Here is a 12,242-nt window from a genome sequence, read left to right as displayed (position 1 = left end):
CACATACACACACAAGCAAAAACACACACACACATACACCCACACACATACACCCACACACACACACACTCGTACACATACACACACATACACGCACACACGCACACACACACACACACACACACACAGTACAGTACACAAAAAATGCAAACATATTAATACATGATTTTATTGAGCAGGGTTGCCATGCCGACAAAACTTCGTGTGGAACGTTGGAGCTTTAGCTTCATGGAGCTGCTGAATGACCCGATGGGCAGAAAAGAGTTCCTCACTTACCTGGAGAAAGAATTCAGTGGTACATACATATATATATATATACACACACACTGTCTCTCTCTCACACACACACACACACACACACACACACTCACACACACTCAGTAGAGTTGTGACACAGTGACTAACTGAAACTAGCTGGAAAAGAAAATGTCCATTTGGCCAAACGTTGTGTGTTTTTATCTCCCTGGATGTTCTTCCAGACTCCTGAGATTTCATTCATGTCACTTCACATTTAATCCCTCACCTCTTCTCTCCCACTTTCCTCCTCTCTCTCTGCCGATCTCTTCAGCGGAGAACCTGTGTTTTTGGCAGGCGTGTGAGGACATGCGACACGGAGAGACCTCAAAATCCCAGAGAAGTGGATGAGATTTACAAGTAGGACTTCCTCAAAGACATCAGTGATGTAGAGCTAACTGTGAGCTGAAGTGTGATGGGGGTGTGTGTGTGTGTGTGTGTGAGGAGCTTACAGCTGATCATAATCAGCCAGGCACATGTCTGAGCTCCTTCAGGCGTGTGTGGGATTAGTCGGCACTGTGGGATTAGTCGGGCACTGCGGGATTAGTCGGCACTGCGGGATTAGTCGGCACTGCCTGATTAGTCGGCACTGGGGGATTAGTCGGCACTGCCTGATTAGTCGGCACTGCCTGATTAGTCGGCACTGTGGGATTAGTCGGCACTGCCTGATAGTCGGCACTGTGGGATTAGTCGGCACTGCCTGATTAGTCGGCACTGTGGGATTAGTCGGCACTGCCTGATTAGTCGGCACTGCCTGATTAGTCGGCACTGTGGGATTAGTCGGCACTGCCTGATTAGTCGGCACTGCCTGATTAGTCGGCACTGCCTGATTAGTCGGCACTGCCTGATTAGTCGGCACTGTGGGATTAGTCCGCACTGCGGGATTAGTCGGCACTGCGGGATAAGTCAGCGAGATGTTTACAACTGAAAAGTTAATAAAGCAAACAAAATGTTACAGATAATATAACACACTGAACATGCTGCTACCCCTCTGTGTGTGTGTGTGTGTGTGTGTGTGTGTGTGTGTGTGTGTGTGTGTGTGTGTGTGTTCAGGCAGTACCTCGCTCCTGGAGCCACACAGTCAGTCAACATCGATGGAAAGACAATGGCCATCACTCTGGAGGGAATGAAGAACCCAGATCGCTTCGTGTTTGACAGTGCACAGACACACATCTACGTCCTCATGAAGAAGGTGAGAGCTTTACAGAACACAGCAGAGATACACACAGAAGACTTGCACCTCACCATGGTGAATATTAACAGGAAATGTACGTATAACTCTGTGTGTGGTGTGTGTGTGGTGTGTGTGTGTGTGTGTGTGTGTGTGTGTAGGATTCATACACTCGCTATCTAAAGTCTGAAGAGTACAAAAGCTTGTTAGCCAAAACTGTAGTACCACAGGAAACAAAGAAGAGGTACACACTCTCTCTCTCTCTCTCTCTCTCACACACACACACACACACACACACAGACACACTCATACTGTATATCAAATGTCTAATGTTAGTCTAAAACAAAGAATCCACTGACATCCTGTGTGTGTGTATGTGTGTGTGTGTGTGTGTGTGCAGTGTATTCCCATGTATGCGTCGTCAGCGAAATTCCAGCTTTGCTCCAGCTCTGATACAAACAGAGGATGAAAATGGAAAAACCAACATAGGAACTGCTTCATAGATTTAATCACTCACACACACACACACACACACACACACACACACACACACACACACACACACAGAGGCTATATTATAATATACACAATATTTACTAATGTAGATGCCTGTAAAAGTCACATCATATCTACTTTATTCTGATTAAAATATTTCATGATAAGAATTAAAACACATGAATCTGTTCTGTTTAAGTAATAAAACGACTTCAGCTGCCTCCAGTCTTATTAAAGAGGCTTTTACAATCACGCTCAGGTTAAACATGCTCACTTACAGATCCTGCTTTTCTCCTCTCTGAACCTTCTCCTGCTGAATCTCAGGGTAAAGCACCATCACATTTCTCCTCTCATTTCCTGCTTAATGTTCTGTCCTGTTTATGAACTATTCAGATGTGTGAAGACAAGCAGAAACACAATAAAGACTTTCTGACCCTGAGTGCAGTCGTGTTTATATGAACACCATCACGTCGTTTATTTATGTGTCATAGCGAGAGTTTCTATGGAGAACGAGTCCGAGCTGATGTTCACTGTAGCAGCTGTGGATCCAGACACCAGAGGAGATCCTGGCAGACGCTCTGATGAGAGCTGCGGCAGGTTTAAACACCTACGGGGTTCACATCCAAATACCACAAAACATCTGAAAAATCCTTGAAAAAACTTTGACATAATCGAGTAATCACTTTATTAGGACTGATCAGAGTTTATTAAAATCCTTACAAAGTAAATTTAATACTAAAACAATTTGTCGGTTAATAAAACATTCCTCATTCAGATTTATTAATAATAATCATGTTCACCTCATTGTAGAACCCATATTCTCTTATTAGTTATTATTTAATCATCACATGCATACTGATTTTAATGCTTAACTAGTGTGTACACACACACACACACACACACAACAAAAAATTGTACAAACACACACACACACACACACACACACACCATAATGAAGTGCTGAGGAGGTCCATGAACCAATAAGATAAAAGAACCAAGAAATCCTATAAATAGGGTCTTTCTCTCTCTCTCTCACACACACACACACCACACACACACACACACACACACACACCACACACACACACACACACACACAAAAAGTGCTCAAACCACAATTGACTGTGTAATAATAACAGTGCAGTGTCAGTAGTAGTCTTTAGATAAATAAAGCTGACATGTGAGAGGAGAACCTACAGAATTCTGCTCACACTGGCCACAGGTACGTTTAGTGCTGCAGGTCATCACACCTTCCATCTCAACACACAAAAGGGGCGGGACTTACTGCCATGACACGCTCACTGCTGATTGGCTGGTGGATGTTCTGTCAAACTGAAATCTACTGATGCTTTCAGTCACAATTTATAATTTAGGGTTTTGTTTGAAGAAAATTAGAATGAGAAACGTTTAGAGAACCACAGCCCAGAACCTTGGGTTTACTTCTGCAAGGTTTCTCGTGTTTATTTCAGACTTCTGAGGTTTTTATTTCGTGGTTTATATTTAATGTGTACATTCTAAATGTATAGTTATGTCTGTGAGAATCCTCTAAATCCCTGTATACTGGAATAACAACAGTGACTTCACATTAAACTAATAAAGTGCTCTTCTTTTTTTCATGTGAGTCATGTGATACAATGTGTCCAATCAGCACTAAGCATGTTTAGTAAGGACCGCCCCTTTCTGATTATGTGCTGTCGATGTGTTTCATTTTAATGTGTAGTTTTTTTTATTTCTGCTCATAAAGTCATCTGTGTTACATAAAACCCTGTCTCATTACACCTGAACAAGGTTGGTGTGTGTGTGTGTGTGTGTGTGTGTGTGTGTGTGCAGTTAGGAAACAATGTTCAGGTCTTCCTTCTGGTTTAGACAGATTTTATATCCACACAGTTTGTGTGACCAGCCCCAGGGTGGGATGTTCTTCTCACGTGGTGGCAGCAGGAACACCACACTGGTGGCCACCACAATGTGCCAGATGGAGTGTGTGTAGTAGTAGTTGCTGTCGGTCTGAGCGAAGGCATATACACACAGCCCTATGACCGCTGACAGTATGCCGGGGATCAGGAAGAAAACCCAGCGCTTCCACGTGGGTGGGTAACAGTGACGACGTTTCACAGTACGATAAATCTGTAATAAATGTTGATGATGAACGTGTGCAGAAGGAACAGTGAAGAATACTGACTTCTGATTCTGACTACATACAAGCAGACGGTGCGACTCTTACCCAGGTGGTTATCATGGTGGCTAATGCAAACAGCACAGGACCTAGAAGGTTCCACAAACCTCTGCGGTCCAGCTGCATCGCCATGGCGACAAGGAGAGTGCCACCCAAGAAGAAGACCTGGAGTACAGGAGAGACGTGTGTTATGCACACACAAATAAGGATCCAGGAGTGTGTGTGTGTGTGTGTGTGTGTGTGTGTGTGTTCTGAATTTCCGTAATACACCTACGTATTTCAGAGTGTCCTTCAGACGAGCCATGCAGACAATAGTGACCCACACGGACACCACGGAGCCCAGGAAGTCACAGAACTGCAATGTGTCATAGTCCATGATGCAGAGCACCGTCACTCCGGGCTGATCACATGCATGATAAAACTACACACACACACACACACACACACACACACACACACACACTGTATATACAACACTTCAGTGTATTTTTATTATTTACAGAATTAGGTATCAGTTTATCTGTTATGTTGTTACTGTTGTCTTTCTCCTAACTCCTCTTATAAAACACACTTAATGTGTGTATTTAAGTGGAAGTGATGAGTGTGTGGTGTGTGAGGATGTTACACACGGTGGAGAAGAACATGGTGAAGAGGTAGACTGTGGCCTCTGTGTGATAGCCTCGGTACAGTGCAACCACGATGGGAGGGATGAAGAGCAGGTTACTGAGCGTGAGCAGAAGCACCGCGGTTAACTGCCTAGAGAACGACAGAGCACTGGATCCATCTGAGCAGCTCCAACCCAACCAACCTGGTACACACACACACACACACACACACACACACACACACACACACACACACAATGTAGGATTTAACATACACATGATCTCATTTAGAAACCCCCTTTTTAATTAAAAATTAAAACCTGTCAGGTAAATGTAAAAATACAATCACATCCTGTGTGTGTGTGTGTGTGTGTGTGTGTGTGTGTGTGTGTGTGTGTGTATACGGGTCACACCTGATTTACACACACAGGCAGCATACATGTAGCTGTATGTGCGCAGCAGCCTGCATTCTCCGTACGGTCCGCAGTCGTCAACACACGCACTCACACTCGCCGACACACTCACCACAGCCGAGATGTTACTGCATTCAACACTGACAACAGCACAACCACTGTTACTATGGAAACCATTTCAGACTGAATACAGTAATATAAACCTGAACTACTGTCAGAGCTGCTGTTCTAGAAAACTAATTAACACCTGACATCCAATCAGAACTCAACAGCTCTGTGTGTGTGTGTGTGTGTGTGTGTGTGTGTGTGTGTATATACACACCTGTTGTTACAGATGCTTTGCAGACTGAGGTACCAGGTCACAGGTTTAGGAAATGGAATTCTCAACAACGCCTTTGTTTCTTTACTGTTCACTATGAGTGGATATCCCTTCATGAATCCTACATAAACACACACACACACACACGCGCACACACAACATTTAAAAAATCTCATAACTTTTGCATATGTCTATGTTGTCAATGTGTGTGTGTGTGTGTGTGTGTGTGTGTGTGTGTGTGTGTGTGTGGTAATGCACCTGCATCACATGACTGGCTAGTGTTGAGCTGGAGAACAGGAGCAGAAGGTGTTAAACACACCCTCACACTGTCGAATGGACCAGTAACAGAGGTCTGGAACAGAAGAAGCCTTTGTTATTATTATGATGATGATGATGATGATAACAACACACACATTACAGTTGGGACTTTGTACAGTGCAGAACAACACACACACAGAGACACACAGACAGAGACACACAGACACACACAGAGACACACGGAGACACACAGACACACAGAGACAGAGACACACAGACAGAGACACACGGAGACACACAGAGACACACAGACAGAGACACACAGTCAGAGACACACAGACAGAGACACACAGACAGAGACACACAGAGACACACAGACAGAGACACACAGAGACACACAGACAGAGACACACGGAGACACACAGAGACACACAGACAGAGACACACAGACAGAGACACACAGACAGAGACACACAGACAGAGACACACAGACACACAGAGACACACAGACAGAGACACACAGACACACAGACAGAGACACACAGACAGAGACACACAGACAGAGACACACAGACAGAGACACACGGAGACACACGGAGACACACAGAGACACACAGAGACACACAGAGACACACAGAGACACAGACACACACAGAGACACACAGAGACACACAGAGACACACAGAGACACACACAGACACACACAGACACACACAGACACACACAGACACAGAGACATACACAGACACACACAGACACACACAGACACAGAGACACACAGACAGAGACACACAGAGACATATACACACACAGAGACACACAGACACACAGACACACACAGACACACACAGACACACAGACACACACAGACACACAGAGACACACAGACACACAGAGACACACAGAGACACACAGAGACACACAGAGACACACAGACACACACAGACACACACAGACACACACAGACACACACAGACACACACACACAGAGACACACACAGACACACACAGACACACACACACACACAGACACACAGACACACACACCGTGTTAAGTTGGAGCTGGAGGATCAGCACTCCCCCACTGTCTGCAGAGTCCAGCTCCAGCGTCAGCATGGTGGGGAAGAGGGACAGTGCAGTCACACTGTTGTTAGTGATGGTAAAGCGAACTGAGAAGATGTCCTGTGTCTCCCGTAACACAGCTGGGGTCTGGATGCAGCTGTTAGTGTACAGTGAGGTGTTGGAGAATGGTATGAGAGACGAGCTGCTGAGGGGAAAGGAGATGTTCACATCTGCAGGGACACTCAAGGGCTTACAGCTTGCTGTGAGAGAGAGAGAGAGAGAGAGAGAGAGAGAGAGAGAGAGAGTCTGGGTGTGTATGATGTATTAAAGGAGTCTCCATCATGAGGAGATGCGTGTGTGTGTGTGTGTGTGTGTGTATGATGTGGCGAAGCAGTCTCCATCATGAGGATATGTGTGTGTGTGTGTATGATGTGGTGAAGCAGTCTCCATCATGAGGAGATGTGTGTGTGTGTGTGTGTGTGGTTGTGTGTGGTGTGTGTGTGTGTGTGTGTGTGTATGATGTGGCGAAGCAATCTCCATCTTGAGGATTTGTGTGTGTGTGTGTGTGTGTGTGTATGATGTGGTGAAGCAGTCTCCATCATGAGGAGATCTGTGTGGGTGTGTGTGTGTGTGTGTGTGTATGATGTGGTGAAGCAGTCTCCATCATGAGGAGATGGTCAGTGATGAGGACCACCCCCCAGCTTTACACCCATGAGGACAGACCTGTGTAGTTTGCTGAGATGCTGAAGGTCGTTGTTCCATTCGCTCGGCTGAGCACTGAAACCCTCACCCAGGTGTTCCACGGAGGATTGGACAGAGAAACAGAGCACGGCTGGTTCCCAGAGCAGTTTGCTGTAATCACTGAGCTCTGGCCCAAAGAGGCGGAGCCTAAAGTGATTGACAGCGAGCACTCTCTAACAGGAACAGTCTGTACTGAGCACGACTGGATAAAGACTTCCAGCTTAGAGGAAAACTCCAGAACATAAACCCTGCAGCAGAAGAGTAGTTAAACCTCATCACTCATCACCATGACAACGTATTACTTCCTCCTTTAAACAACAGCTACAGGAACTCAAGACGTAATTAACACTGAACAGACACTCAACATTCAGAGGCAGGAACGTGCTTGTGAGGAAATTCAGGAACATTTCATTTTAATGTTCATGTAAAGAATAAGAAGCACAGCACAGTCTCAAAGATGCAATAAACTCAGTTACAGGAACAGAAATATCTTTAAGTGTAAGTTCCTGTAAGTTCCTGTAAGTTCCTGTAAGTTCCTCTAAGTTCCTCTAAGTTCCTGTAAGTTCCTCTAAGTTCCTGATCTGCAGCCCTTTCAGGTTTAGAGAAAATGTAGACGGAATGCTTGTTTTTTCTAGATATCTATAATTAGCTCATACGCAAACAAGTCACTATTACATGAATACATGCCTCAGAGGTCAGATGAATATCTCTATTCTCTAACACACACACACACACACACACACACACACACACACACACACACACACACACACACACACACACACACACACACACCTGTACTGAGCTTGTTGCTGAGTGAGAGTTTGATTGAGAGGAATGTTGGTCTGCAGGATCGGCGTGTTGACGGCTCTCCTCACATACATCTGTGGCTGCAACAAATACGAACACGATGGCAGCCCCTGAATAACACACACACACACACACACACACACACACACACACACACACACACACACACACACTACTGAAAGGCATTCCTTGCTGAACATTCTGTATACTCTCCACTGGTCAGCACTGGTCCTGCCTCCTGCCCATCACTACAGCTACACCAACACACCAGCAGGACTAACTCACAGCGTTCTGCACTCTGATTGGTGGCCAGGTTACCATAGTAACAGCTCAGTTATAGTGACATGATAGTATAGTGATTTCACTGAAATTCAACATTAAGAATCACTGATATGATGAAGGAAAGTAAGGAGATGGTCACTTAACATTTACGGAAGGAGTCTCCAGTGTCAGAAACATTTTCGTTCCTGTTATATTACAGCAAACCAATAATAAATGTGAGTAAAGTGAACGTTAGTGTGTACCTGCTGTTGTATCTTGCCATCGTCTTTAGGCAGATGAGCGGCAATGAACCAGTCTCCAGCTTCAGGCTGCGTGACGTTAAACAGCGTGGTGCTGATGGCCTGAGCGTCCCTCACACTCACAGTCAGATTGTAAGCCAGAGAGAATTCCGTGGAATTCGGGAAAGACGTGTTAATGGGGTTGATGACCGGCGGCGCTCCGGCCCGGAAGTGTCTGTTAGTACGTAAAAAAATTCCTTACTGCTAGGCTGAGAATGCAATATTTTATAAACTGCTGCATGTTTTTATTGAAACTCAGCTGCTGTACTGAGCAACAGACTTTGGATCAGACTCTGGATCAGACTTTGGATCAGACTTTGGATCAGACTCTGGATCAGACTCTGGATTAGAATCATATCAAAGCTAATTTAATAACACTGTGAATGTGTCTGATGAGATGAGACAGGGAGAAGGGGGCGGGGCTTACAGTCCAGGGTCAGATCATATTGTGCAAATGTCACTTATTCATATTCTGATTAGATCATCTGCACTTCTTTGGTGGCAATAAACACTACATTTTGCCTCATACCCCAGAACGCTTGTGTTATTAGATAATGCTCTTAGTTCATTTATTTATCTTAATTAAAAAGCACCAATCAACAAATTAGCCCAAGTTTATTAGGAGTCTAATGCATGTGCTGGATGTGTGAAGCTGTGTGGAGATTTACTTACACTGCGATGTTCTGGTCGCTGCAGCTGAACCCGGAGCCACGCAGTACCGTAAGGGACCAGTGCACAAGCTCCGCCCCTTCAGGAACCTGGAACCGGAACAGGCGCGCGTTCCCGAACCAGCTGTACTTAGACAACCTCTGGGGCGGACTGGAGTAGAACCCAGACACATGGCTCACATCTGGGTCAGTGACGTCACAGGGGGACATTTGTGAACAAGAACATTCAACACCATTATCATGTGCAGGTCCAATTCTGTCTAATTCTGTATTTACTTATTATTTATTATAACACTTCAGCCTGTTAGAGATTCTGTAACAATGTGGAAGGATTACAGCTTATAAAATATGATTAAATATATTAATGCCCAGAACCTTAAATTATCACCTTATTAAAGGTGTTAATGTTAATAATAATAATAATAATAATAATAATAATAATAATAATAATAATAAGCTACACGTCACAAACACAATCAGACTGAAATAAAGCTGGATATAAAACTCACCGTCAGCGAAACAACATAAAACCGCGTTAAACAGCCAAATCCATGTAAATGTAATTCCTGCCATTTGCCAGCTTATAAACTGCACACTTCACATGTTTGTTATTAAGTGTTAAACAGCCTCCATGAAAACAGTCGCATGTTACTTCCGGGTTTCCTTTGTTTCATCACTGCCCCTACGACATAGCCACGCCCAGGCCCGCTGCTAGCGCTGTGATTGGCCACTGAACGCTAAGCTATTTAAATATTACAGCTGTAGTCACTGGAATAAAATCCTGCACCATTTGTGTAGTTTGGACACCAGGACAGATATGTCCATATAAAATGGTCCAGAATCCACAGGACTTTTATTCTTCTGTTGTTCTTTTAAACGTACTTTCTGTCTTCGGCTCCATCTTGTCTGAATGACAAACAGGTTGCTTCAGGGTTAATTTTCAGCGGTTTGGCCACCAGATGTCGCCGTTGTCTTAAACAGAAAATAACATTTCGAGTTTTTATTTGCTTAAACTGCTTAAAAGTGTAAATTCGTGCAGGATTAATTGGTACCATTTGTAATTAACGACGTCACCTATTTATGTAAAGGTCCTTAAAGGTCAGAGCTGGGCAGGTGGGTGTGGTCAGGAGTGAAAGGGGTGTGGTCAGGAGTGAATGTTGTGTGGTCAGTAGTGTCTGGGGTGTTGTCAGGAGTGAAAGGGATGTGGTCAGGAGTGAATGGGATGTGGTCAGGAGTGACTGGGGTGTTGTCAGTAGTGTCTGGGGTGTGGTCAGGAGTGAATGTTGTGTGGTCAGTAGTGTCTGGGGTTTGGTCAGGAGTGACTGGGGTGTGGTCAGGAGTGACTGGTGTGTGGTCAGGAGTGAATGTTGTGTGGGCAGTAGTGTCTGGGGTGTGGTCAGGAGTGAAAGGGATGTGGTCAGGAGTGACTGGGGTGTTGTCAGTAGTGTCTGGGGTGTGGTCAGGAGTGACTGGGTGTGGTCAGAAGTGTCTGGTGTGTGGTCAGGAGTGACTGGGGTGTGGTCAGGAGTGACTGGGTGTGGTCAGGAGTGACTGGGGTGTGGTCAGGAGTGACTGGGTGTGGTCAGGAGTGACTGGGGTGTGTTCAGGAGTGACTGGGGGTGTGTTCTCACTTCACACACCATGTTCCTGGGGCAGACTTTACTGTGGCACATACACTGATACTGTTCTGCTCCCAAACCCTGAGAGAGAATCTTCATACTTTGTCCATGTATTGTGTTACTCGATGGAACTGAGAGAACAAACAGCTTCTTAGTTGGAGGACATTTTGTTACTTGTGATTGTGTGTCTATGGATTTCAGCAACAGTTTGTACGTCCATGATCAGGTCGTTTTACCAGTTATACAAGAACATTCCCAGTAAAAGAGTAAAGAGCCACATCAACTCCCAGAATGTCTATCCTACACTTTCTTACTAAAGCTCTTGGTGTTTTAAAGATGAGAATGAGGATGAGGAGGATGATGAAGAGTATAAGGATGATGATGATGAAGAGGATGAGGATGAGGAGGATGAAGAGAGCTCTATACCAAACACAACCCACTAAAATCTCCCTGTCCACACCAGAGGTGAGTGTTCATGTGACTGAGGGATCATGAACCTGGTGTGTTGAGCACTTTAGGGCAGTGGTCCCCAACCCCCGGGCCGTGGAAGCGGCAGTGGTGTTGTAGCTCTGGTGGAGAGAGAAGGTGTGTATCGCTCTTCTCTCTGTTCACCGGTACTTTGTCATGTTTAACAGTGCTTGGTGTACGTGTATATTGTGTTTGCTCAAATTTAACCCACAAATTAGCAAAAATGAGCAGGAAACAGACGTCGTTAGGAAGTTAGAAACTCTGCCGGTGTTCTGGATTAAAGGGTTCTCATTGGTTTAGCGTTGTAGTGAGTTAAAAAGGCATGTTTCAATACAATTACATTAAAATGATTCATTTTAATTTAATTGTATAGCCCCCCCACCCCCACCCCCAGCGGGCCGCTGTAAAATTATCAAACATTAACCCCAAAAAAGGTTGGGGACCGCTGCTTTAAGGTGTTTTTATGTCTCTGTTTGTTCTGAATATAAAAATATTATTTCTTCAATCTCATAATTTGAAAAGTCTTTTAATGTTTACTCTTGTACAGAAACATGTAATTATTATTAATATAACGTTAAGAATGCCC

The 12,242-nt window shown here is 44.6% G+C and overlaps 2 protein-coding genes and 1 pseudogene across 2 annotated transcripts in view; 2 read left to right on the top strand and 1 right to left on the bottom strand.

The window, feature by feature from the left end:
- LOC113636441 (lipopolysaccharide-induced tumor necrosis factor-alpha factor homolog) overlaps positions 1 to 12,242 on the top strand; it is a 29,459-nt gene that overhangs the window by 696 nt on the left and 16,521 nt on the right. The gene's annotated exons all lie outside the window — the stretch shown is intronic.
- Positions 147 to 2,130, top strand: LOC125139347 (annotated as a pseudogene).
- On the bottom strand, positions 3,473 to 10,247 carry LOC125139333 (transmembrane protein 8B-like). The gene is made up of 13 exons (XM_047802787.1): positions 10,079 to 10,247; positions 9,574 to 9,751; positions 8,866 to 9,076; positions 8,327 to 8,451; positions 7,514 to 7,779; positions 6,776 to 7,050; positions 5,729 to 5,822; positions 5,474 to 5,591; positions 5,152 to 5,291; positions 4,763 to 4,941; positions 4,408 to 4,554; positions 4,182 to 4,298; positions 3,473 to 4,084 (listed from the first exon to the last, which is right to left on the bottom strand). Exons 1-13 carry the CDS (start codon positions 10,140 to 10,142, stop codon positions 3,791 to 3,793), a joined length of 2,208 nt encoding a protein of 735 aa, XP_047658743.1. The 5' UTR covers positions 10,143 to 10,247; the 3' UTR covers positions 3,473 to 3,790.

The sequence above is a fragment of the Tachysurus fulvidraco genome, chromosome 18 (assembly GCF_022655615.1).
Source record: "Tachysurus fulvidraco isolate hzauxx_2018 chromosome 18, HZAU_PFXX_2.0, whole genome shotgun sequence".
NCBI lineage: Eukaryota > Metazoa > Chordata > Actinopteri > Siluriformes > Bagridae > Tachysurus > Tachysurus fulvidraco.
The sequence above is the reverse complement of the archived record's forward strand: the minus strand, read 5'-3'. Positions and strand labels throughout refer to the sequence as shown.